This window comes from Lepus europaeus, chromosome 18 (genome assembly GCF_033115175.1).
Source record: "Lepus europaeus isolate LE1 chromosome 18, mLepTim1.pri, whole genome shotgun sequence".
In the NCBI taxonomy this organism is placed as follows: Eukaryota; Metazoa; Chordata; class Mammalia; order Lagomorpha; family Leporidae; genus Lepus; species Lepus europaeus.
Window position 1 is genome coordinate 26893100 of NC_084844.1, and position 27514 is coordinate 26920613.

The 27514-nt window shown below is 43.5% G+C and overlaps 1 protein-coding gene across 1 annotated transcript in view; it reads left to right on the forward strand.

Annotated features, from left to right (window-relative positions):
• UTP18 (UTP18 small subunit processome component) overlaps positions 1–27514 on the forward strand; it is a 39962-nt gene that overhangs the window by 8825 nt on the left and 3623 nt on the right. The window contains exons 5-11 of the mRNA XM_062175592.1: positions 3868–3953; positions 5702–5827; positions 5927–6101; positions 8354–8454; positions 8916–9006; positions 10639–10762; positions 21829–22003. Of these exons, the coding sequence (XP_062031576.1) occupies positions 3868–3953; positions 5702–5827; positions 5927–6101; positions 8354–8454; positions 8916–9006; positions 10639–10762; positions 21829–22003 (878 nt within the window). The remainder of the gene's footprint in view (positions 1–3867; positions 3954–5701; positions 5828–5926; positions 6102–8353; positions 8455–8915; positions 9007–10638; positions 10763–21828; positions 22004–27514) is intronic.

The following is a 27514-nucleotide window of genomic DNA, read 5'->3' on the forward strand; positions in this document are numbered from 1 at the left end:
CTCTAGATTTTAAGCTTGATGTATGTCATAACTATATACTACTTTTTAGATCTTTTAGATCTTTTTAACCAAGATCTGATTTGGATGATCGGATTGGAGTTAAAATTTTGTATGTGGAATTAGCCTTTGAAGGCATTTAGGAACCCTAGGGTCTGTCCTCTGACACAGCGTAGGAGCTTTCCTTAGCCTCGTGGTCTGTGATAAGCCGCTGGTTGATGACCACCACTACCTGCCCCTCCCCTCGTCCTGTCAGTAGACATGATGCTTAAGTACAGGGAGCCTGTTACCTTGTTTCCAGATGGATGCTTTTAGAGATTCAAGGAATCTTGGCCATGTAGCTGGGCTTTATCCACGGTGAGCATCTTTTCTACAGCATTTTCCTTTGCTTAAATATATCAAATGTACTTTTTTAAAACAATTTTTACTTATTTATTTGAGAGGCAGAGATACAGAGAAAGGTATTCCATCCGCTGGTTCACTCCCCAAATGGCCACAACGGCTAGAGCTGGGCCGACCTGAAGCCAGGAAACTGGAACCTCCTCCAGGTCTCCCATGTGGGTGCAGGGTCCTAAGGCCTTGGGCCATCTTTTACTGCTTTCCCAGGTGCATTAGCTGGGACCTGGATTGGAAGTGGAACAGCCGGCATTCAAACCAGCACCCATATGGAGATGCCAGCATTGCAGGCAGCAGCTCAACCCATTATGCCACAACGCTGGCCCCTGAAGGTGTACTTACTACTGATAGAATGGTGACTAGAACCTGGCTTCCCACTTAGCTCCAGTGTGTTATTTTTACCTGCAAAATGTCATTGAGTTTGTTTAAAAGAGAAGTACTCCTTTTTACACACAACCACAGGGATGGTGGGTGTTTGCTGTGGTGGTTAAGATGCCACTTGAAATGCCCTCACCCCATGTCCGAGCCCCTAGATTCAAATGCTGATTCTGATCCTTGTTCAGCTTCCTGCTGCTGGGTGCTGTGGGCGGCCGCAGGTGGACGGCTTAACTACTGAAGTCCCTGCCATCCAGTGAGATACCCAGGTTGAGTTACTGGTTCTTAGCTCCAGCTCCTGGCTTTGGCTTGGCCCAGCCCTAGGTGTTGTCTTAATTTGGGGAGTGGACCAGTTGATAGAGTTTTCTCTTTCTCTTTGTCTCTCTCTTTGACTCAAAAAAAACCCCCCTCCCACCCTCAAAATAACCATATTACTGATGTCATACACTTCCAGAAAGCAACAGTAATATGTTAATATTATGTGTTGTTTTGTTGCTATTAATGTTCTCAGCCTGGTACACACACAATCATTTTCTTTCCTTTTTATTTTATTTTTTTAATATTTATTTATTTGAAAGAGTTACACAGAGAGAGAAGGAGAGGCAGAGAGAGAGAGGTCTTTCATCTGCTGGTTCACTCTCCAGTTGGCTGCAACAGGAGAGTGAGGAGCCAGGAGCTTACTCTGGGTCTCCCACGTGGATGCAGGGGCCCAAGGACTTGGGCCATTTTCTACTGCTTTCTCAGGCCGTAGCAGAGAGCTGGATTGGAAGCGGAACAGCTGAGGAACTGGCTGCCATATGGGATTTCGGGACCTCAGGCAGGGGCTTTACCCTCTACACCACAATGCCCCCTCCCCCCTTTTTTAATTAATTTATTTATTTGAAAGACAGAGTTACAGAGAGGCAGAGGCAGAGAGAGAGGTCTTTCATCAACTGGTTCCCTCCCCAAATGTCCTCAGCAGCCGGAGCTGGGCCGATCTGGAGCCAGGAGCTTCTTCTAGGTCTCCCATGCAACTGCGGGGGCTCAAGGACTTGGCCATCTTTTACTGCTTTTCCAGGCCGTGGCAGAGAACTGGATTGGAAGTGGAGCAGCTGGGACTTGAACTGGCAGCCATATGGGATGCTGGCACTGCTTGTGGCAGCTTTACCTATTACACCACAATGCTGGCCCTACACACAATCATTTTCATTTGCTTTGTATTCTGCTTGTGCTTCACATTGCTTTCAGAGTCCAGAGTGCTGACCATTACACTATGAGGCCCACATTGCTTTCAAAGCTGACTTTTGATGTCTTTTTGAGATTTGGAAATTCTTGCTATCTCTATAGATACTGTTTCTGTTGTGTTAAGTGTACTTAACCTATTCTGTCTTCTCTTCTGTCATTTTTCTTTCTGTACTTCAGTCTGGATATGTTTTTCAGGTATGTTTTCTAGACCACAGTTCTCTCTTCAACTAATTTTGATGTACTGTTAAAAACACCCTTTGGGGGACCTATGTTTTGGTATAGTGGGTAAAGTCACTGCCTGTGGCACCAGCTTCCCCTATGGGCACTGGTTTGAGTCCTGGCTGCTGCATTTCCAATCCAGCTCCCTTCTAATAACCTGGGAAAGTAGCAGCAGATGGCCCAAGTAGTGTACCCTGATACCCACATGGGAGACTCAGATGAAGCTCCTTTCTCTTGGCTTCAGCCTGGTCACCCTTGACTGTTGGCGGCCACTTAGGGAGTGAACTTGAAGGTGGAAGATTCCTCTGTCTCTCCCTCCCTCTCTGTAACTCTGCCTTTCAAATAAATAATTTTTTTTTAAAGATTTGTTTGTTTATTTGAAAGGCAGAGAGAGAGGTTTTCCATCTGCTGGTTCACTCCCCAAATGGCTGCGACAGCTGGAGGAAGTTGGGATCCATGAGCTTCCTCCAGGTCTCTCATGCAGGTGCAAGGCTCAAGGGCTTGGGCCATCCTCTACTTCTTTCCCAGGCCATAGCAGAGAGCTGGATCTGAAGTGGAGCAGATGGCGGCTTAACCTGTTACGCTACAGCGCTGGCCCCCCAAATAAAGAAATCTTAAAAAATCCTTGGGGGCTCAAATTTAATTGCAGTATTTTAAAGTTCTAGGATTTCCACGTGGTTCTTACACAATAATTGTAGTTCTTTGGTTCTATTCTGACTATCTTTATTCTTCTTGAACATATTAAACTAATACTTTTTAAGTTTGTGTCTGATGACTCTGTTTGATTGGATCCCTTATTGAGATTGTCTGTTTTCTTCCAGTATTCTGTCAGGTTATCTTATTTTATGAATATTGTCCTCGTTGATTTTATTGAGTGCTGGCCATTGTACCTGAAAAGTAGTTTGGATTAGTTAGATCTGGGTGATGGTTTGTGTGCTTGTTTCTGAGAGGCTGTGCAGTCCCAGAGTGTCTTATTCCACTAAGGGCTTCTGAAGAGTCAGAACTGCGGCTCAGCTCTTGGAAATTGTTCCTACAACTGATTTCACCTTTAATCCTTTTGTAGCCCCCCTTCAAAGCATGGTGTTTTAACAGATGCTCTCAAGAAGCCTAGAGGTTTTTAATGCTAATTTTTGCCTTCTCATTTTTTTAAAAACTTTGCTGTGCTTCTCAGCAGTCTGTGGGGATCGTCAGTCATCTCCCGGGGAAAAGCAGCCCTGTTAGCTCTCCTTGAAGTTCTGATGCAAGTGTGCTGACATTGATCTTTCTCAGTCAGCTCAAAGTCCTCGTTCTTTTTCATGTGAGTTATTAAGCTAGATCTGCTCTCCGCCTATTTTCCGTAATAGCCTCTTTTTTAGACATGGGACTGGATTTGTTTACTCTTGGCTTTCACTTCCACTTGTTTTAGTCATCATCTCTGTGTGTTATTATTTCATTCCAGAGTCCACCTTGGTCTTACCTCCATATGTTGAAGTCTGTGTCATACTTCCCTCTCCTTTAAATGTATTTTTCTGTTTGCTTCTACTAATTGTAATTTTAGGGAAACAATTGAGTTCGGGAGGCTGGGAGGAGCTGATGTTGAAAATACAGAAGTTTGGGTTCAGTAAAGGGCCATCTCCTTGATTCTAAAGATCAGTCTTATGGGTTTGTTTGACTTAGATGAAAGTGAAGATGAAGATGATTTGTTGCAAAGGACTGGAAATTTCATATCCACATCAGCTTCTCTTCCAAGAGGAATCTTGAAGGTGAGAGTCAGTGAAGCAGACACCTACCCAAGCGTTTGCCTCTAAAATCCATCTGCTTCTCAGTTACGCATGTATGGGTTCCTGTCTGTGGGATGAAATATGCTTACTGTCAACACTCAGGTTAGCTTTTTGTTCCTTTTGTAAAAATGATCGAGGTATTAAATTATGTCTCCAGTAATTCTAGGAATTCTGTTGAATTTCTTCTTTTGCATTTCTCTTCATTTATGTTGGCACCAGCCTATTCTGTACTGCTGTAATCTCTCACCTGGCGTACTGCAATGGCTTTCTGATTGACTTCTCCACTTCCATTTTATTTTTTCCTAAATATTCCTCACAGTAGTCAGAGGGAGCCTTTTAATAAAACATCAGGGGTGTTTCCCTAGTGATTTTCCTAGTGGTTAAGATGTCTGCATCCCCAGTTGGGATGCTTGAATTCTGTTCTCTACTTGTGCTGTTGTCTCCAGCCTCCTGCTAATGTGCATCGTGGGAGGCAGTGTGATTGTTAAATACTTGAGTTCCTGCCACTTAAAAGGGAGACCTGGATTGATTTCCTGGCTCTTGGCTTTGATCCAGCTATTGGGGGCATTTGGGGGAGTGAACCACTGGATGTCTCCCTCTCTTCTCTCCCTCTCCCCCTCTCAAACTAAAAAAACGTCAGGAGGCCTGCATTGTGGCACAGTGGGTTGCACCACTGCTTGTGATGGAGGCATCCCATTATCAGTGTCAGTTCAGGTCCCCACGACTCCACTTCTGATCCAGCTCTCTGCTAATGTGCCTGGGAAGGCATCTAAAGATGGCCCAACTAATTTTAGCCATGCCACCCATGGTAGGCCAAGAATGGAGTTTCTGGCTTGTGGCTTGGACTGGGCTGTTGTGGCCATTTGGATGGAAGTGCTCTCTGTCTCTTTCTTTCTCTGTCACTCTGCCTTTTTGAATAAATAAGCAAATCTTTCCAAAATCAGCTCATGTAATTTTCCATTGCTTTCTGAAAACTTGTGAATTCCGTGTTATAATCCATACTACCCTTCATAATGCAACTCTGCCCACGTCCTCAGCCTCACCTTGGACCTCCTTGCCCTTGTTGCCTGCTCTAACCGTGCAGGCCTTTTCTGTTTCTTGAATGCGCTGGGTCCTTTCTTGCCTCTGAACCTTCCGTCTTGCTCTTCTGTCTGCCTGTGTATTCTTCGAACACTGCTGATGACCAGCTTGTTCTTGCCTTTCTGCTCACAAGGCACCGTGGCAATGATTTACCTCAAGTGGCCTTAACCCTCGTTACTTTTACTCTCTAGCTGGTTCACTGTGGTAGCCAAGTGCTTTCCTGGCACAGTGCTTCTGTTAAATGCCTGTCAGTTAACAGATCACTCTACACAGACATATTTTTCCTTCTATATAGTGGTGTGTGTTTAGATGGGGCAAGGGAACCATTATAGTAATTTATTAAGAGATGGAGTGAAAACTTCCTAACCCAGATGGATGGTATCTTGGGGAAATGACTATGCTCCCAAGAATGCTTGATAAATATAGACTTCTGTGTGGAAAGGATCTTAGACATGTTGTAGTACCTTCATTTGAAAGATGGTAAAATGGATTCTTGAGTAGTAAAATGACTTGCTAGATGGTGCCAGAGTTGTGGTCTTTTGGTTAGGATTATAGGTCACTTACTTCTGTATTATAAGTTAAATTGTCAACCTGCTGTAAATAAAATGATGTTAACCCTTTTGAATTGATAGAATTTAATTTTTTTGTAGATAAAGAACTGCCAGCATGCCAATGCTGAACGGCCTACTACTGCTCAGATCACATCTGTGCAGTTCCATCCTCGTGCCCAGGTTGTGATGGTTGCTGGGTTAGACAATGCCATATCACTGTTTCAGGTAGGCGTTTTAAAATGAAGATTTGTAGTGAAAAGTGTTTCCTACCAGGATACAGCATCCATGAAAGTAACCAAAAGAAATGTTTGTACTTCTTTATAGGTTGATGGAAAAACAAATCCTAAAATCCAGAGCATCTATTTGGAAAAGTTTCCGATCTTTAAGGCTTGTTTCAGTGCTAGTGGAGAAGAGGTTCTAGCCACAAGCACACACAGCAAAGTTCTTTATGTCTATGATATGCTAGCTGGCAAGTTAATTCCTGTGCATCAAGTACGAGGTAAGGCTTCTGTTGCACACAGAGCTGATCTTCTCCCCCAGACTGAGTTCATTTAACCAGGTTTACAACTGCTTTTTTTTTTTTCCATATAGGATTCTAAGAAATAAGGATTTCTTTTTTTTTTTTTTTTTTTTTTTTGACAGGCAGAGTTAGAGAGACAGAGAGAAAGGTCTTCCTTTTCTGTTGGTTTATTTGGAAAATGTTATTGTGTTGTTGAGATAATATGTTTCAGTGAAACTTGTGAACTTTTTAAGCACCTAGATCATAATTTGCAAATATATGAGAAGTCTTCAAAAAGTAGAAATGTGTATTATGATACAAAATTTTTTTTGCAGCAAAATAAACATCTTTTAATTCCTTTACTTTTTAAAAATAATTTTTTATGACCAATAATTATATATGTTTATGGGCTTCAGTGTGACGTATCAATGTGTGTATACCATGTGAACTGATCAAGTCAGTAATCAGCATTTCCACTTTTTTGCTGTTATGTTATGTTTGAAGCCTTGGAGCTCCTTTCTCCTGCTTGTCTATATAGTATGATTGGTTATTGTTAACTGTCTATTTAGTGCCAGGAACTCACTCCTTTGATCTGATTTGGTACCTGTTTTACAAACTCCCTCCATTCCCTCTATGCTTTGCAGCCTCTCTGGCAATCACCATTTTGTGTTCAGATTTTGTTTTTGTAACTTCCACAAATGGGGAGAGAGTATGCTATTTGCCTTTCTGTGTCTGGTTTATTTCACTTAAATGATACCCTCCAGTTCTATGGCCTTTGTAAAGTACTCTTGTATATCCCTAGTCCAGGAAAGCAGTTGCTTTTCACTTAGCTGTGAAGTTGAAGTTGGCAATGGATGCAGCCGAAAGTCTGAGCCAGGGAGCTGGAAGATCTGGCTCTCCCTGCCTTGATGAACTGTTCCACCTCTCTGATCTTTAGGAAATTTAGAAAGCCTCTAGTTTAGTGTTTGACCCAATAGAATTTTAATTTATACTTAAAAGAGGAGGTAATGTGTGTAATGTAGTTTAAAGAATGGACTTTTTTTGAAAAATAAGTGAAAAAAATCAGGTGAAAATGTATCTATTCTGTCTTATCTGTTATTACCCTTTTTCTCTAATATTTTAACGTAGCAACTTAAACTTTTTAAAACATACGCTTTCTTGATTTGGCAGTACATAAACATGTTCAGAAATCCAGTCTGTATCACATCCCCCAGGCTACCTACTCCCTTCCTTGCAGGTAGCCATTGATACTTGTTTCTGAGGGCTCTTTCTATGAGTAACTTGGAGCTGTAAGCATTCTGATAACAGAAGGAGTATCCTGTGTGGTTAATAGGAACTTTTCAGGCATGGGAAAAGGGTCATATCCCTTTACAAATAACTAAGTAGAATTCAGTTTCTCCAGTTTGTATGCCTGACTTGGGACTTGGTTACATCTTGAGAAGCTGATCAGTTCCTTTTTTTTGGTTTTGTTTTTAATTTTAAAGATTTACTTATTTGAAAGTCAGAGTTACAGAGAAGAGAGAGATCCTCCATCTCCTTGTTCAGTCCCCCAGATGGCTGCAGTCGCCAGGGCTGGGCCAGGCCTGTTCTGTGAGCTGCTTCCAGGTCTCCCACATGGGTGCCAGGGGCCCAAGCACTTGGGCCATCTTTCTGCTACTTTTCTCTGGCCATTATCAAGGAGCTGGATTGGAATTGGAGCAGCTGGGACATGAACTGGCACCCATATGGGATGCTGGCAATTCAGGTGGCAGTTCTACCTACTGTGCCACAGTGCCAGCCCCAACCAGTTCTTCAAGACACTAACATGAATTTTGTTTTGGACCCATAGACTGTGTAAACTGTTGTTCATCATGGTGTGCTTAGGAGGTGGCCAGCAACTAGTTTATAAATCTTGTGTTTTTGGTTATCTCTGATGGTAGTGCATTTTTCTTTTGATAATGAAGTTTGTGACAAAGAAGTATATTTTTTTCCTTTTAGTTAGATATTTTTCTGCTTACATTTGGAAAATTAGTTGATATATTTACTGTTTGGAGAGCTGAGTCTCTGACTTGAAATTAAAGTGGTGAATACTAACCAAGTTTGCTAGCATCTGTGGTGCCATGTTTGGGTTATACTCAGTGATGCATGGAATCAGACTTATTTAACTTGAGGCACTTAGATATTTTAAAAGGTAAGAAGTTCTGAGTTGTCACTTGAAGATAGCATTATTGAAAGCCATATTAAACCTGTTTAATCAATTCATCTGTTTTTAGGTTTGAAAGAGAAGATAGTAAGGAGCTTTGAAGTCTCCCCAGATGGGTCCTTCTTGCTCATAAATGGTGTTGCTGGATATTTTCATTTGCTGTCAATGAAGGTGAAGCATTATTAGCTGTTGCTTGTTCTTGGATAGGACAGCAGTGTGGGGGAGAATATTGAACCTGAGAAACAGAGACAGAGAGTGTTTCCAACTACAGGTGCACTCCCCAAATACCTTCCACAGCTAGGGCTGGCCCAAGGCAGAAGCCAGGAATGGCAACTCAGTCCAGGTCTCACATGGAGGGGTGGCAGAGACTGAATCACTTAAACCATCACTGCTGCTTCCCAGGCTGCACATAGCAGGAAGCTGTCATCAGGAGCCTAGTTTGGCATTGAGCCTAGGCACTCTGATGTGGGACATGGGAGGCTGAATGGTTGCCCAGGGGGAGAACTTTTTTGAGTATTGGGAAAAACAAAGGCAAGTAGGTACCAGAGACTAGGGGACTGGATTGTTTTTACTTTATACAGTGTGAACCTCTATATACCTAACAATTTGATAAATAATATTTATACTTTTAGACCAGAGAACTGATTGGTAGCATGAAAATTAATGGAAGAGTTGCAGCATCCACGTTCTCTTCAGATAGTAAGAAAATATTCGCCTCTTCAGGTAAGTTACATTATTGACATGGGAGAATCTTCAGGTGTGTTTCCGTTTCAAGATAAACCAAAATCCATGTTTGATTTTTAAATCTGCTTTTTAGCTAACATACCAGCTTTATTTTCAGAATTGATTTGTGTTGCCATTTTCATTTTGAGTTAGGCATGATGAAGGGCTAACTGTTAAGCCGGCAGTGCTCATGTTTGGGAAACGGGAGGGGCGTGCGTAGTTAAAACATCCTTTGGCTTCCCAGATGGTGTTCCTGTGCATGATAGCTTCTCTGCCATTGGGCTACTACAGGATCTTCACATGCTTCCCTTTGTTGTTGCATCGCACCGTAGACAGACATGAAGCAAAGGCTTTACAATTTGATCCTATTCAGTTTTTTTCCAAATATATTTTTCTGCTACTTAACCTGTACCCTTAGTTCGGCCTGGTAAATGTTGTCAAGGAAATAGTTTTAATGGAAAATCCACTGAATTACCATTGGGAGAATAAGAAAAGTTACGGAAGGGTGACTAATATCCCCAGGAAAGAAAGGTGAAACAAGGGGTGAGGAGCCATCTTTGAGATGGATATCGAATTATTATAGAAACGTAGAATGGAGGTATAGAATCATTATAGAAATGTAGAATGGATATGGAGAAGAGAGTGCTGAAAAGTATCCTGTGCCGTAGGAGAGAGAAGAGATAAGGACTGATTTTGGCAGTCCTTATATCCAGCATGGAAATATTTGTGGTTTCTTCAGATTTAACATCCTTTTTAATCTTATATGATTTTTCCTTCTTCAAATTATTCTTTAGAAAAATTGTAAATTTAATTTATTTGAAAGGCAGAAAGAAAGCACCTGATTTCCCATCTACTGGTTCATTCCCCAACATGTCTACAACAGCAAGAGGTGGGGCAGATTAAAGTCAAGAACCAGAAACTCAATCCTAGGTCTCCCATGTGGGTGGGACCCAACTACTGGAGCCATCACTGCTGCCTCCCAGGGTGTGCGGTAGCAGGAAGTTAGAATGTGGAGTAGAGCTGGCAGTCACATGCTGGATATAGGTGCCCAAGGGTGTTTTTTTTTTTTTTTTTTAAATTAATTTATTTATTTGAAAGGCAGAATTACGGAGAGGTAGAGGCGGAGAGAGAAGTCTTCCATCCATTGTTTCACTCCCCAAGTGGCTGTAATGGCTGTAGCTGAGCTGATCCGAGTCAGGAGCCAGGAGCTTCTTCCAGGTCTCCCACGCAGGTGCAGGGGCCCAAGGACTTGGGCCATCTTTTACTGCTTTCCCAGGTCATAGCAGAGAGGTGGATCGGAAGTGGAGTAGCTGGGTCTCGAACCAGCACCCATATAGGATGACAGCACTGCAGATGGCGGCTTTACCTGCTATGCCACAGTGCCATTCCACAGCAGAAGCTTTTTCTAAAAATTCAACTAAAACTAAGAGTTTGTGATTTTCTAAACCTAAAGATCTTGTGTATTGATGACTGATCAGTTTCTGCATATATGAATGTTTTCAAGAAATATTTTTAGTTCGGTGTTCCAGAATAAGGCGTTATAATAATGTATTTCTAGTTACTTGTTCTCTTAAAGAGGTGCAGAGAATGAAAGCAGAATTAACCAAACTTTTTTTTGGCTCGTTCATTCAGGCGATGGAGAAGTGTATGTTTGGGATGTGAACTCTAGGAAGTGCCTCAACAGATTTGTTGATGAGGGTAGTTTATATGGATTAAGCATTGCCACATCTAGGAATGGACAGTATGTGGCGAGTGGGTAAGTAAAGAGAGGTTCTTGTCACCTTCATCACACTGTGCTAATGAGAAAGTGTCCCTCATTTTAATATCCTAGACAGTACGTGCGTCTGTCACCAGTTGGAGCTCCTGTCTTTGCTGGGGGTTTATACACTAGAAGCCACTCTGAAGTGCTTGCATTTTGAGGACCATGGGTCAAACCCATAGAAATCTCTATTTTCTTTTCTTTTGTAATCAAAGTTGTATCAAGTAGTTAGAGATTTGTTGACTTCAGTCTTCATTAACGTTTTAAAAATGCACAATAAGAGTTTTTTATCCCCATAGTTTCCATGTAGCTTCAAACTGCTCTGAATAATTATAATAAAAATATAATATTGGCCAGTGTCATGGCTTAACAGGCTAATTCTCCGCCTTGTGGCGTTGGCACACCGGGTTCTAGTCCCGGTTGGGGTGCCGGATTCTATCCCGGTTGCCCCTCTTCCAGGCCAGCTCTCTGCTATGGCCCGGGAAGGCAGTGGAGGATGGCCCAAGTCCTTGGGCCCTGCACCCGCATGGTAGACCAGGAGAAGCACCTGGTTCCTGGCTTCGGATCAGCATGATGCGCCGGCCACAGCAGCCATTGGAGGGTGAACCAACGGCAAAAAGGAAGACCTTTCTCTCTGTCTCTCTCTCTCACTATCCACTCTGCCTGTCCAAAAAAAAAAAAAAAAAAAAAAGGAAAACGTTTTCTTAAGCATTTACTATGTGCCAAGCACTGCTTTAAGTACTTTTCTTTTTCTTTTTTTTTTTTGACAGGCAGAGTGGATAGTGAGAGAGAGAGACAGAGAGAAAGGTCTTCCTTTGCCGTTGGTTCACTCTCCAATGGCCGCCGCACCGCGCTGATCCGATGGCAGGAGCCAGGTGCTTCTCCTGGTCTCCCATGGGGTGCAGGGCCCAAGCACTTGGGCCATCCTCCACTGCACTCCCTGGCCACAGCAGAGAGCTGGCCTGGAAGAAGGGCAACCGGGACAGAATCCGGTGCCCCGACTGGGACTAGAACCCGGTGTGCCGGCGCCGCAAGGTGGAGGATTAGCCTGTTGAGCCACGGCGCCGGCTTTAAGTACTTTTCATATAGAAACTCACTTCCTGCTGCATGATACACTATTAGTTCCACTTAGGGATGATGACGCTGAGGCACTGTGAGTTGAGCTTGCTTCAGGTCACACAGATAGTAAGCAGTAGATGCAGGATTACTGCCCAAATAGTCTGGTGCCCAAGCCTGAGCTCTTAGACTGTACTGGTGTTTTGCAGGGGTGGGGAATATTTTTGCTGCCGAGTACCACTTGGGTATTTATAACATCATTCCTGGACCATTACAAAATTGTCAACTTAAAGCCCCGTAGGAACTTTTTTATCTTTGAAAAGTTCTAAATGTACCTTGGATTGCTGTTTTCTGAGTTTTAAGTCCTTAGCTTCAGATTTTGCTTTGAATTTTGGTAGTTTCAGAAACATGGGTTAGGAGATTGTGGAAGCTAATTTTCTATAATTTAAGTTTATAAATGCAGAAATTCTTCCATCTTTGTGCTACATCCAGCATATTTGCAGGTTAGGTCACTTTCATCATGACTGCCCTTTTTCTGTAATTTGTTCGTGGATCCCTGTATTTTCTGGATAGTGTCTTAGTGAGTCCAATCATCCATATCCCTCACTGTAGCCACTAGTCATGTGTGACTAAATTAATTAAAATAAATTCAGTTCCTTAGTGACAGTGGGCACATGTATGTTAAGTGTTTAGTGGCCACACGTGGCTAGTGGCTATCATATTGGGCATGGTGGACATGGCATTTTCACAGAAAGTTGTGTTAGATAGTATGAGTCTAATCCAGATGTTTTATTAATAAGGAAGCTGAGGTCTCAGAGGCAATTTAAGCTTTGTTTATTGATTATTAGTCATTAAACTGGATGTTTAGAGCTTGGTTTGGAACTCAGATTACGGGCTGCCCAGGTCTGTGTTTTTTCTTCCCTTGCCTTTATTTGAGAAGAATGCTAAGTAATTCAAAGTTACAAAAAATATGAAAATTCATTATGTTTCAGGATCTGGAATTAATAGTCCTTTAATTTTGATGTTCTCATTTAACATTTAGGTGGATTCCTTTTTTTTTTTTGACAGAGTGGACAGTGAGAGAGAGACAGAGAGAAAGGTCTTCCCTTTTGCCGTTGGTTCACCCTCCAATGGCCGCTGCGGCCGGCGTGCTGTGGCCAGTGCATCGCGCTGATCCGAAGACAGGAGCCAGGTGCTTCTCCTGGTCTCCCATGCGGGACTTGGGCCATCCTCCACTGCCTTCCCAGGCTATGGCAGAGAGCTGGCCTGGAAGAGGGGCAACCGGGACAGAATCCGGCGCCCCGACCGGGACTAGTGCCAGCGCCGCAGGTGGAGGGAGGATTAGCCTATTGAGCTGCGGCGCTGGCCAGATGGATTCCTTTTACATTTAGAGAATCTTTCAGGACATTTATGTTTATATTTTTTGTTTGTTTATTTTTAATTTTTTTTCTCAAAAACTTTATTTAGGGAATATAAACTTCATGCATTTTATAAGTGCAACTTTAGGAATATAGTGATTTTTCCCACTGTACCCATCCTCCCACCCCTCTTCCTCCTCCCTCTCCCATTCCTAGTCCTATTCTTTACTAAGATCTCTTTTCAGTTAAGTTTATACACAGAAGACCAACTCTATACAAAGAATTCAACAGTTTGCACAAAAAAAAAAAACCTGTTCTTCAACAGTCGAGGCAAAGGGCTGTTCAAAGTCATTGCATCTCGAAGTTAACTTCATTTTTTTTTTTTTTTTTTTTTGAGAAACTTGATTAGCTTTAAAGAAGCACCTAGGAATGATACTTCTTTTGCGAGCACTTAGATATAACTTATAAGACATAAGACTATCCTCCATTTAATAACATTCAAAGAAAATAAGTCTTTGAGAACATGTTTTATCATTAATTAAGGAAGCGCCTAAGAAAACAAGCAATGGAGTTGGACATAACTAAAACTTGTGAGACATAAGAAAATCCTCCACTTAATACACTAAAATGAAATAAATCTTTGAGAATAAGTTTTATTGTTAACTCTGATAATACAACTCTTTAAGGACAGAGGTCCTACATGGGACTCCTGTTGTTAATTTAACAATTAACACTCTTATGTATGACAGCAGTGATCACCCAAGGCTCTTGATATGAGCTTCCTAGGCTGTGAAAGCCTTTTGAATCCACAAACTCTGTCAGTATTTAGAGAAGGCCATAAGCAAAATAGAAGATGTCTCCTTCCTTCAGAGAAAAGTACATCCTTCTTTTCACTGGGTTCACACCCACAGAGGTTCTTCATTTTGGTGTTCTCATTTAACATTTAGATAGGTTTCCTTTTCCGTCTAGAAAATCTTTCAGGACATGTATGTTTTATATTGTAAGACAGACCTGTTTTATTCAGTGCTGTGTTTTTGCCTTAGTTTCCTCATTTATGAAAACATTTGGGAGGCGGGCAGTTAGCCTAGTGTTTAAGAGAACTGTGTCCCAGATTGCAGTACTTGGGTTTGATTCCCAGCTCCAGCCCCTTGTCCTCCTGCCGGTGCTGACTCTGAAAGACAGCAGTCATGGTTCAAGTATTTGGATTCCTGCCACCCACATGGGAGAACTGGGTTGCATTTGTACTCATGGCTTTGGCTTCTGGTCTGGGGTTTTTGTGGGTATTTGAAGAATGACCTAGGGGGATGAGACATTTCTCTTCCTCTCAAAAACAGATAGGTAAATAAATAAATAGAACAAACGTATTAGGCGGTGAGCTAAGGATTATAGGGCAGAAAACAAAACCTCATAGTTCGTGATGTTGAGGGAGATGGATATATACATACATCTGTTTACAGAGGTAAACCTTCATTAAGACTGCAGTTGAGATACGATGTCTTTTAAAGAACATAGAAAGTGGTGAGATTTGTTCTAGCTGAACATTTAGAAGAGTTTTTTGGCGATCACTGGCACTTGAGTTGGGCATTTTGAAGGCCAGGTAGGATTTGGAGAAAGACATTGCAGGTGATGGAAAGGGTGAGATATGGAGGTGAAAGAATTCACATTGGTGTCTGAGTGGAGCAGAGGTGGGATGACAGCTAAGGGTTGGGCTACAAAGGTCAGCAGACAGGGCACAGCTTTTGCTGGTCCTCATGATGTGCTGCAGTGTGGACATTATATTGAATAGAAAGAGAAATCCTCAAGGATTTAAAAAACTTTGATATGTAAGAGTTATATCACATGTGTGATTCCATGTATGTGTACATTTTGTAATGTTTATTATGTAAACATCTATTCAGACATTAACATTTCTTTATGGTGAAAACATTCAGAATCCTTTCTTTTAGCTTATTTAATCAGGGAGAAGAGAGAGAGCATGCACTCCCATCCACTGATTCACTTCCCAGTTGCCTGCAATGACTTGGGCTGGGCTGGGCCAAAGCCAGGAGTTGGGAGCTCAGTCTGTGTCTCCCATGTAGATGGTAGGGTCCCAGTTACTTGAGTTGTCACTTCTTGTTTCCCAGGGTCTACTGCAGGCAGCTGAAGTCAGGAGGCAGAACTGGGTATTAAACCCAGGTACTTGGAGATGGGATGTGGATGTCTTAACCAGCATCTTAACCACTAGGCCAAATGCCTACCAGCTTCTAGTTTTTTTAAAAAATAAACAGTATATTATCCTTATGTGTAGTTATCCTACTGTACAGTAGGACACCAGAACTGCTTGCTTTTATCTACCTCATTGCCCATGAACAACCTTTCCCCGTCCCTCCCGCCCCTTCTCAAGGCTTTTAAGCAGAGGAGACTCGTGATCGTTTCTGACTTTCAAGGATTTGAGGTAGGTATTCTCCTGATGGACTGTATAGGGAGGAGAGGGTCAAGGAGGTGAGCTTGAGTGTGTTCACTGCAATAACAGGCAGACGTCAGGTAATAATCACGAGGGCAGGGGAAAGGGAATAGAGGACACAGGCGAAAGAGGCGGGGGAGAAGCAGTCATTTTCAGGCTCTAGATCTAGGCAGCTGGTGGTGTGAACTGCCATTGAATGAGGGAGGAAGAGCTGTGTTGGGAGAGACGGACTCATGGGCAGGCCCGCAGGCAGTTTATGTGGTGCGGGGTCTGGGCATATGTTCCAGCAATTCAATTGCTGCTCGAGACTCCTGCATCCCATATCGGAGTGGCTGGTTTGAGTCTTGGCTGTTGTGCTTCTCAGCCAGCTTCCTGCTGATGCATATCCTGGCTCAGGTACTTAGGTCTCTGCCACTCACATGGGAGACCTGGACTGAGTTTGGGGCTCTGGCTTTAGTCTCGTTCAGCCCTGGCTATTGGAACCACCTGGGGAGTAGACTCTCTTCATCTATCTGTCTCTGTTTCTCAAATAAAATGAAAAAAATAAAAATTTTAAAAATGTAATGCAGGGGCTGCTGTTGTGGCACAGCAGGTTATGCTGCCATTTTGATGTGCTGGCATCCCATATCTGAGTGCTGCTCTGCTTCTGATCCAGCTTCCTGCTAATGTGCCTGGGTAGGCAGTGGAGGGTGCCGCAAGTACGTGGCCCCCTGCCACCCATGTAGGAGACCCAGATGGAGTTACCCGGATGGAATTCTAGACTCCTGGCTTCAGCCTGGCCCAGCAGTGGCTGTTTTGGGAAGTGAACCAGCTGATGGAAGAGCTCTCTGTCTGTCCATCTCTGTGGTGTTCTGCCAAATAAATAAATAAGCAAAAAAAAATTTAAAAAAATGCAGTGCCGAGTTAGGACTGTGGATGTTGATGCTGATTGGATATGAGTGGTAGGTGGTACATGGAAGTAAATGGGATGAGGCACTGTAGATGGGAGTCAGTGGACAAAGAGGTGACCGACAGAGACTGCGGATGAGGGGAACTCAGGAGAGGTCAATCTTAGAGAATTCCACAAAGGAGAGAGAATTTAAGTTTCCTCCTCAGCTTGTTTGGTTGTAAGTTCTGGGGGATTGCTTTGGCTGTGCTGGTGGACTAGACTTGCTCAGGCTGCCTTCCCAGGACAGTGAAGAAGAGGACAGCTGTGTGGGTGTGCAGATCAGGCCACAAGGATCTGGAGTAGAGTGTACCTGTCAGCAGGGTTCCAGCAGCCCTGGTGCTGGGGCTGTGAGTCCCGTGGTGACGTTCTGTGTTATGTTCTGCCATTACGGTATTGCAGCTTCTCTTGTTGGCTGCTTTTTCAGAATACTCTTGTCCTTACCAGTTAGCTTCGTCCTTGAGGATTTCTGGTAAGTATGGTGCTTAAACCCTTTCCTGCATCACAATACCCAGGGTAGTGTTTAAAAGCCAAGATTGCTGGGTGCCTCTGCAGCCCTGTGAGTTGGAGAATGCTAGGGCAGGCAGTGGGCACCTGAAGCCCAGGGACCTGTTGGTCACTCTAGGTGATTCCTCTGCACTGTGAAGTGTGGGAACCAGGGCCGTGTTCGCCTTCAGCGTGCTCTTGATTTGGGCTGGATGATGCACTGCGGCTGTCTGCTGTGGGGCTGTCCTGTGCGCTGGAGCATGTGGAGCAGCACCGTAGCGTCTTCCTGCTAGATGCCAGTGCCATTCGTCACTCCTCACTCTTCACTCCCCAGTGAGGCAATCAGAATGTCCCCACACAGTGCCAGGTGTCCCAGGGAACACAGTTCTCCCTGATTGATGAACTGCTGATGTACCATATGGTTTTGGATTTTGTTTTTCCTCTGGCTCGTGAAATTTATTCCTTCCTTCATGGCTCCAGTGTTCTCTTTCTGTGTTTTTTCAGCCTTGACTGTCATTCCTAGAACACATGGTAGTGGTTCCGAATCCCAGTTCATAAGTGAGGTATTGACCTGGCTAAGGGTCAGTCATTCCATTTTGGGAAGAACTTTGTGTACGAGGAGCCTTGGTGGTTGCTGGTCTGTTTGTAGCTGCCTGTGACTCAGGAGCTCACTCTTAATTGAGTCACCTGTGGGTGGGGTGTGAGGTCAGGTCAGGTGAGGGATCAGGTTGTTCTTCTGTCAGAAGTTGAGGGGTGAGCTAGTCAGTCCTCTTATTTCTAACCGTTCCTGTGATATCCTGGTTTGTTCACCTGGTACCTGCCTTCCCCAGCTTGACCCCTGTCTCTAGCATACAGCTTGCCTGGAGTACCTTGCTCTCATGCTGAGGTTCCCTTCCTTGAGGCTCCAGATCACTGTAGATCTTACTGCTTTGTTGCGTTCTTGGGTTTCTCTGATATTTTGTGCAGATACACATTTTTCTTGGGTAAATTCCTGCAACACTTTGTATACTTCTAGGCATATGGACACTGTTCAACGAATACTAGCTACTCATAAATGTGTATTATAATTAGTTATGATCTTTTTTTTTCTTTTTAAGATTTATTTATTTTAAAGAGTGACAGTGCGGAAGAGACAGAGAAAGAGAGATCTTTGATCCGCTGTTTCTCACTCCTCAAATGGCCATGAGTGTCAGGGCTGGGCCAGGAGCCTGAAATTCCATCTGGGTCTCCCAACGTGGGTGCCAGGGGCCCAAGCACTTGGACCATTTTCTGCTGCTTTCCCAGGAGCATTAGCAGGGAGCTGGATTAGAAGTGGAGCAGCTGGGATTGGAACTGGCACCCATATGGATGTTGACCTTTGAGGCTTAACCCGCTGTGCCACAGCACCTGCCCTAGTTATAGCACGAATCCAATTGTAATTTTCCATATATCAAAATAATTACTGTTTTTATTCCACAAATTTAAGTGAGTCAATTAAAAATTAATAGTCACTATTAAAGAAAGGATTCAATATTTGTTATGATAAGATTTTTTTTCTTTTCTTTTTTTTTTTTTTTTTAAGGTTTATTTAGTTGAAAGAGCTAGAAAGAGAGAAATCTTCCATGCTGTTTCACTCCCCAGATGGCCACAACGGCCAGGGCTCGGCCAGGCTGAAGCCAGGAGCTTCTTCTGGGTCTCCCATGTGGTTGCAGGGGCCCAAGGACTTTGCCATCTTCCACTGTTTTCCCAGGCACATTAGTAGGGAGCTGGATTGAAAGTGGAGCAGTCAGGATTCAAAACCAGCGTCCACATGGGGTACTGGCTCTACAGGCTGCAGTATAACTTGCTGTGCCACAACACTGGCTCCATTTTTTCTTTTCTTCTTAAAGATACATTTATTTATTTGAAATACTGGCAGAAAGAGGAGGGGAGAGAGAAATTTTTCCTTTCACTGGTTTATTCCCCAAATACTCAAAATAGCCAGATCTGGGCCAGGCCAAAGCCAGGAACCTGGAACTCTTGAGTCTCCCACATGGATGACGGACTTTTCTGCCTGGGCCACCATCCACTGCCTTCCCAGATGCATTAGCAGGAAGCTGGACAGGAAGTTGTGTGTCTGGGATGGATCCAGCACTCCAGCATGGGCTATAGGCAGTTTAAGATCTAATTTAAAATTGGTATTTAGAAGAGCCTTATGGATTATGACTTTTTATCCTTAATTAAGATGAATTTAGGTATAGATCAATTTTTAGCAAAAAAAGATTTAGTGTAAAATAAGTACAGTGAGTAAATACTGTGATCCAAGTAAAAAATGCAAATAAGATGCAGTTTGCTTCAGTCAGTTCAAGGTTCTGTAACAGCACAGTAGGCTGGGTGACTTATAAACAGAAATTGTTTGTCATAGTTTGAGATGCTGTATGGTTGAGATGAGGGTGTCATCATGGGTGGGTTCTAGTAAGGGCCCTGTGCCTGCCTGCAGATGGTAGACTGCTCACTCTGCTCTTCTTATGAGGGAAAGAGAAGAGAGTTGTCTGGGGTTTGTTACCAGGGCATTAGGCCATGTATGAAGGCTTTGCTTTTATAAGTTATTTCCCAAAGGCTATACTTCCTCATATCATCACATTGCAGGTTGGGATTTTAGCATTCAGCGATGGAAGTCCAAACATTCAGTCCATAGGAATTCTATAAACCAAAGATATGTATTGTTTCTCTTGAGTGGTTAGTTTGGGTATATAAATTGGTTCTATTAAATTAAGGGATTACTAGGATCAGTTGAGAAAATATATATGTAAATAATTGGAAGACTTTGACGCACCAGATAATTCTGATGTACCATTTATGTGTTAGCCGTAATTTTTAACTATAGAATCTTCCATGTGAACTGAATTTGTCTGTATTCATTGTGCCTGCTAATTGAGTAAATGAGAATAAAGATTTATTTATTTGAAAGTGAGAGTCACAGGGAGAGAGGGAGTGTCAGAGAAAGAGAGATCTTCTGTCTGCTGGTTCACTCCCTAGATGGCTGCAACAGCCAGGGTGGGGCCAGGCTGAAGCCAGGAGCCAGGAGCTTCTTCTGGGGCTCCCACATGGGTGCAGTCTTCCATTGTTTTCTCAGGCCATTAGCAGGGACCTGGATCGGAAGTGGAGCAGCCAGGACATGAGTTGGAGCCCATATTGGGATGCAGGCGTCGCAGGCAGTGGCTTTACCCATTATACCACAACATTACTCCTTATTTATTTCTAAAATATGTAATTATTTGTTTATTACAAAGCCAGAGTTACATACAGAAAGAAGGAGAGTCAGAGAGAGAGAGAGACAGACAGGGAGGGAGGGAGGGACGCAGGGAAGAGAGAGAGAGAGAGAGAGAGAGAGAGAGAGAGTCTGTCTTCCATTTGCTGGTTCACTCCTCATGACTGCAATGGCTGGTGGAAGTCAGGGGCCTGGAACTCCATCTTGGTTTCCCATTTAAGTGGCAGGGCCCCAAATACTTGAAGCAACATCTGCTGCTTTTCCAGGCAGGGAGCTGGATTGGAAGTGGAGCAGCCAGGACTTGACCAGCACACTCTAGTATGGGATGCAGGTGTCATGAACAGAGGCTTAACCCACTGTACCACCTAAATTTTTGTTTCTTCACTTTCATTTTATTTGAAAGGCAGACACAAAGAAGAGATCTTATCCACTAGTTCACTCTGGAAATCCTGGAAACAGTCAGTGCTAGGCCCAGCTTAAACTTGGAACCCGAAACTCAATCTGGGTTTCCCATATGAGTGGCAAATACTTGGGCAATCTTGTACTGCCCCTGAGGTATGCATTAGCAGGAAGCTGGATTGGAAGAGTGGAACCAGGTGCTCTGATCTGGGGTATGAGCATCCCGAGTGGTGACTTAACTGCCAGCACCACACGCCTTTCTGTAAATGAGGATATTTGAATGGTTGGAGTGAGAGTACATGTAGTGTATGTGTTACTCTTGTGAGACTGAGGCTTAGTTTCTTGTATCTTTAAGATTTATATTGCATTTATTAATTCAGTTTGTGCTGTGGTCTGAAAAAGTGCTTCCTAGGCCGGAACTGTGCTGTAATAGATTAAACCTTCGCCTGTAGCACCAGCACCCCATATGAGCTTCTGATCCAGCTCCCTGCTAATGTGCCTGGGAAAGCAGCAGAGGATGGCCCAAGTTGTTGGGCCCTTGCAGCCTCATAGGAGACCTGGATGAAGTTCCTGCCTTCTGCCTTCAGATCAGCCCAGTTCTGGCTGTTGTGGCTATTTGGGGAGTGAACCAGTGGATGGAAGACCTTTTTTTCTGTCTCTGCCTCTCTGTCTGTAACTCTGCCTCTCAAATTGAAGAAAAAAAAAAAAAGGAAGAAAAACTTAATTGCCGAGGTGATGGTATTAAGAGGTGTGACATTGAAGAAGGTGATTAACTCATGGGGGTGGAGCCTTGGTGAATAGGTTTAGGACCCTTATTACAAGGGCTTGAGGGTCCGAGTTTACTTCTGCTCATTTGTCCAGTTGGGATGATGCAGTAACAAAACAGCATGTTGGAAACAGAGCAATCTTCAGCAGATACTGAGTCTGCTGGTGCCTGGGTCTTGGGCTTCAACTGGCATTCCAGTATGGAATGCACCCTATTCATTACACCATGATGTTGGCCCCAGGATGTGTCCAGCTTTGGCCATGGAGTGAACTCTCCAGCCACTATTTCTTCTTCTGTACATTCTTGCAAGTATCAGTTTGTGGTGTTAATTCTAAATTCCCTTGTGTTGTGAAAACCCTTTTACTTGTTTTTAACTGCTTTATTCCCCTTTCTCTTTACAGTTCCAGTTGTGGAGTCGTTAACATATACAGCCAAGATTCTTGTCTCCAAGAAACGAACCCAAAGCCAATCAAAGCTATAATGAACTTGGTGACAGGTGTTTCTTCTATGGCCTTCAATCCTACTACAGAAATCTTGGCAATTGCTTCGGAAAAAATGAAAGAAGCAGTCAGACTGGTAATAATTCTTTACCCCTTTTAAGATGTGCTGATAATTTTAAACTGTAAGGTGAAGCCATGGAAAAGAAACAGGAATGAATGTTGAATTATGTTTTAGAAGTGTATCTTATTTAGAAGTAGAATTACTAGTATTGTAGCTTGTGGGTGTGGTTGTTAAGATGACCTACAAAGTCCACCAAATAAATATTACGTCAGTTTCTTGGGGAAAGCTGTCCTGCCCGTTCTCAGCAGTACATGCAAAGTGGAATTAAAAGGAATGTTTATTTTGGTGCCAGAAAATTTGACATGTGTGAATACAAGGAGTCTGCAAAAAGTTTGTGGAAAATACATATTATGAAGTAATTAAGCCTGGATTTCAGAATTTTTTGCACCAAAATAAACTTATCTTTTAATTCCATCATGTTCCACACCTAAACTTTTTTTTTTTTTTTTAAGATTTATTTATTTGTTTTTAAGTTAAAATTAGAGAGAGGGAGATCTTTCATCTGCTGGTTCACACTCAGGTGGCTACAACATCTGGGGCTGGGCCAGGCTGAAGCCAGGAGCCCAGGATCTTCTTCCAGGTCTCCTACATAGGTTCGTGGACCCAAGTACTTGGGCCATCTTCTGCTACTTTCCCAGGCCATTAGCAGAGAGCTGGATCAGAAGTGGAGCAGCTGCGAAATGAACCGGCACCTATATGGGATGTTGGTGTCACAGGTGGTGGCTTTTCTCGCTATGCCGCAATTCTGTCCCCTCCACAAACTTTTTGAAGTTTTAAGGAATATCTGTCAGGCAAATCCATTACTTCTCTACAGTTTTCTTTCCTCATCTGCCTTTTTTAAAGCCTGTTGTCTTAATGGAGTGGAGGCAGTTCTTAGATTTTTAAAAAAAATTTATGTATTTATTAGAGAGCTATCATCTGCTGGTCCACCCTCCCGCCTAGCCCTTTAAATGCTGCAGTTTCTGGGGGTGGACTGGGGTTCACATGCCTCCTACATGAGTGGCAGGAGTTGAATGACTTGAACTGCTGCCTCTTAGAGTTTGCATTAGCAGGAAGCTGGAGTCCGGGCCTGGAGCCAGGTGTTGATGTAGGCACTTTTACATGGGACTTGGATGTCTTAACCAGTGTCCTGCCTACTAGGCCAACCACTAGGCCAAATGCCTGCCCTGTTTCATAGATTTTGAAAATAAACTGAACTTGAAAATATTGTAGGTATATTGCCATTCCGATAGCTGGCAGTCCCCAGGACCACCCCCAGATTTGATGATTTACAAGAAAGACTCAGCATGTGGTCATACTATTGGCAAAGATTTGTTATAGTGAAAGGGAACAAATCAAAATCAGCAAAGGGAGAAGGTGCATGAATGGTAGCAAATTCAGAGGAAACCAGGTCAGGCTTCCAAGAATGTTCTCCCAGTGGAGTCAAACAGAACATGTACAGCTTCCCCAGTGTTTTCTACTAGGAGGCTCATTAGAGAGACTCCATGCCCAGGTTTTTATTGGGGGTTCAAGTAGGCGCCTTCTATCTAGTGTGTATCAAAAATCTCAGCTTCCAGATATAAAACCAGGTTACTATAAGCTGCATTGTTTGTACAGATGATTTCAGCAGAGTGAGCCACCCTGATCACGTAGGGAAAGTTTGACAGTGGTGGTCCTGAATACTGCCCGCAGGCTATGCTTTACGGGCAGGTGTCTAAGAATAGCAGCCTTGGGGGCCAGCGCTATGGTGTGGTGGGCTAAGCCTCTTCCTGTGGCGCCACCATCCGTATGGGTGCTGGCTCATGTCCCAGCTTCTCTCCTGATCCAGTTCTCTGCTGATGGCCTGGAAAAAGCAGCGGAAAATGGCTCAACTGCTTGGGCCCCTGCATCCACATGAGAAACTTGGAAGAAGTACCTGGCTTCTGGCTTCAGATTGGCTCCGGTCATTGCAGCCATTTGGGGAGTGAACCAGTGATGAAAGACCTTTCTCTATGTCTCTCCCTCTCTATCTGTAAGTCTGTCTCTCAAATAAATGATAGAATCTTAAAAACAACAACAACAAAATACAGAATAGCAGCCTTGGGCCTATGTTAACTCCTGCCCAACTTCACAGCTGAGCTTAAATGTCACCCCATTTGTTTCCTACTCTTCAGACAGAATCAATTTCTTCATTTAACAGATAATTGCTCTGGACACCAAGTATACTGATGGCATAGAACTTGAAGTAGTGATATTGCCTGGTGCTATTGTATGTATATGCCATTAGATTGAAAATATTTTACAAGACAGTTAGTTTGACCTTGCTCAGTTAGCAAAAAGCCTTCCATACTTCATTGGCACTGTGTAATAGTGTATAGCTTACTAACATTTACAAACAGTTCTTCGAAAGTTCTTTGAAATAACAGTCCATTAGAGGATGAATTTGTCCACAATCAACAGGTAGTAAAGGACAGAATTTGCTTCTAGGTTTCATATTCTTTCTAGCACTACAGTGGGTTTTCCAGAAAGTTCTCAGATCCCTAGAATCTGCACAGAATTTTACATGGTCAGTAGAACAAGGATGAGGCTAAGCTCTGGCCATATTACATAGAGCAGTGTCTCTGTTAGGTGTGGCATATATTGGGATTCTGCATAAGATTTCCTGAGAAAGCATTTTGTTGGAAAAAAAATTGAAAAATAGAGTGTTGCATTTTATTCCCTCTGTTGATTGGATCATTTGATACATGAGAAGGTTCTAATTCAAGTCAGCCTTAAAATCCCTGCTCCTCTAATGGGAGTGGTGTACTAGTGCATATTAACCTTTCATCATTTTAATAGTAGTAAATTGTTTTTGAAAACCACGGGATGCATCTCCTGTTGACATAATCTATTCTGCAAGACGCATCATAGTTAGTTCTGCCTAGTTTGCTTCAGTGATTGTGACAGCATTTATGTGTTTTTATTGTGGCGAAAGCATACAAGGAATTCATTAGTAAGAGCCAAATCATGTGTTTTAAATGGTAGTCAGCCATCATATCTAATGGAAAGAAGCCAGGCGTGGCAGCTTCAGAGGGCCTCAGCGAAGCAGTGGCGGTGCCAGTAAAATGCAAGTGCTTGTAATGATTGCAACAGTTTCTGTTACCCTAGCACAAAGCAGTGACTGTAAATCCAAGCCATTACACCAATAGGAGACCCCAAAGACAGATGGTTATGAAGGCTACAGCCTTGGATCCAGGAGAAAGTGGTGGGACTTCGTATCCATTAAGTGGTGGAGGATTAGCTTTTACGTGTTGACTTTGGATATCTAGACTGTTAACTGTCGAGTCAGAAACAGTGCTGGATAAAGGGAATGAGTTGATGAAGCGGAGTCTTTTTGGGCTTTCTATTAATTAATAGTTAAATAGCTTCTAGTACATGGGCCATAAATAGAGGTCAGCAAAACACAGGAGTCCTAGCCAGGTGTGGTCACTTGTCTGAAGGAAGAGGCACCAAATGCGGATGCAGTGAGAGATTTTGCTGGGGAACTCTGCAGGTAGCTAGTACTGAGCCTAGAGCAGGTTGTAAACACACAGCCCTCCTCCTTCCTCGCCCCCACCGCCTCCCCACTCCACGTCAGCAGAGATGACATTTACAAGTAGAGGCGGGTGAGTTGGTGTGTGTCCTGCACCTGAGGAGCACAGAGTACGTTGTGTGAGTGCATGGCCACTGTGTTGGTCGTGTAAGTTGCTTGTTGCTTGAGGGCACCGCGTCCAAGGGGCACCATTTACATCAAAGATTATAAATGTGTGTGTTTACCACAGTATTTCTGGTGCCCTGGTCTGTTTATTTAGCTGCAAAAGCACACAGTTACCTTTTGCCAAAAATAAATTTTAGAAAATCGCCACATTTCTTTTCCTCTGATTTTGACCCTTACTTATAGCAGGCAGTTGGTTTAGGTGGCTCTAAGTACAGAGACAATATGTTCCTTTTTTAGGCTGGAAATGAAAAGGGTGGCGCGATACAAATTATCTGTAAGAAATTACTCAAATGATACATTGGTTCTTGTGTGTTTTGATTCAGAAGAGTCAGAAAACCAGCCCCCCACACTTCAGTGCCTTGCCAGCCAAGTTAAGGATCCCATAAGAGTATCAGGTGACAGGTAGGGTGGGGACAACATGACAGCACTGTTCTTGCCCTGTAGCAAATGTGTTTTACCCAGATGTTCTGCTGCGCTGATGTTTGGATCCCTGTTCATAGTTGTCACTTGCCTAGAGTGTGCAAACTTACAGTAGCCCAAACAAAACACAGGAAGACAAGCCACTTACCAAGCAGCAAGGAATTTCTGCATTCCCAGACTCAGTGTAAAAACATTCTGCAATACACATATTTTGACTTCGCTCCTCAGAAGAGGAGTCTGCTTTATGTTCTAAAAAAAAAAAAAAAAAAATACTCTGTGGCATAGTGGGTAAGCTGCTGCCTGCAGTGCCGGCATCTCATGGGCGCCGGTTCAAGACCCAGCTACTCCACTTCTGATCCAGCTCTCTGCTATGGCTTTGGAAAGCGGTAGAAGAAGATGACCCAAGTCCTTGGGCCTCTGTATCGCATGGGAACACCCAGAGGAAGCTCTTGGCTCCTGGCTTCATATTGGTGCAGCTCCGACCATTGTGGACAGTGGGGAGTGAACCAGCAGGTGGAAGACCTCTCATTCTCTCTCTCTCTGCCTTTCCTCTCTGTGTAACTTTTTCAAATAAATAAATCTTTAAAAAATAAAAAAACTGCACTTAATTTCTTGAGACTAGGTGTAGAAAGGTGTGTAAGAACTTTAAATGTTAAAATCAAATTGGGGTGCTGCTAACTTAGCCTCACTAGGTTGAGATCATTTTTCCTTTTTTTTTTTTTTTAAGATTTATTTATTTGGGCCGGTGCCGTGGCTCACTAGGCTAATCCTCCATAGCTCAGTAGGCTAATCCTCTGCCTGCGGTGCCGGCACACTGGGTTCTAGTCCCAGTCTGGGCACCGGATTCTGTCCCGGTTCTTCTTCTTCCAGTCCAGCTCTCTGCTATGGCCCGGGAAGGCAGTGGAGGATGGCCCAACTGCTTGGGCCCTGCACCTGCGTGGGAGACCAAGAGGAAGTACCTGGCTCCTGGCTTCGTATTGGCTCAGCGCTGGCTGTAGCGGCCATTTGGGGGGTGAACCAACGGAAGGAAGACCTTTCTCTCTGTCTCTCTCACTGTCTTAACTCTGCGTGTCAAAAAAATATATATATTTATTTGAAAGAATTACACAGAGAGAGGAGAGGCAGAGAGAGAGGTTTCCATCCACTGGTTCACTCCCCAATTGGATGCAATGGCCGGAACTGTGCCGATCCGAAGCCAGGAGCCAGAAGCTACCCCCAGCTCTCCCACGTGGGTGTAAGGGCCCAAGGACTTGGGTCATCTTGTACTGCTTTCCCAGGCCACAGCAGAGAGCTGGATTGGAAGTAGAGCACCCGGTTCTCGAACCGGCGCCCATATGAGATGCCGGTGCTTCAGGCCACAGCGCCGGCCCTGAGACCATTTTTCATTAGCACCAGCGCTTTAGCATTGAAAC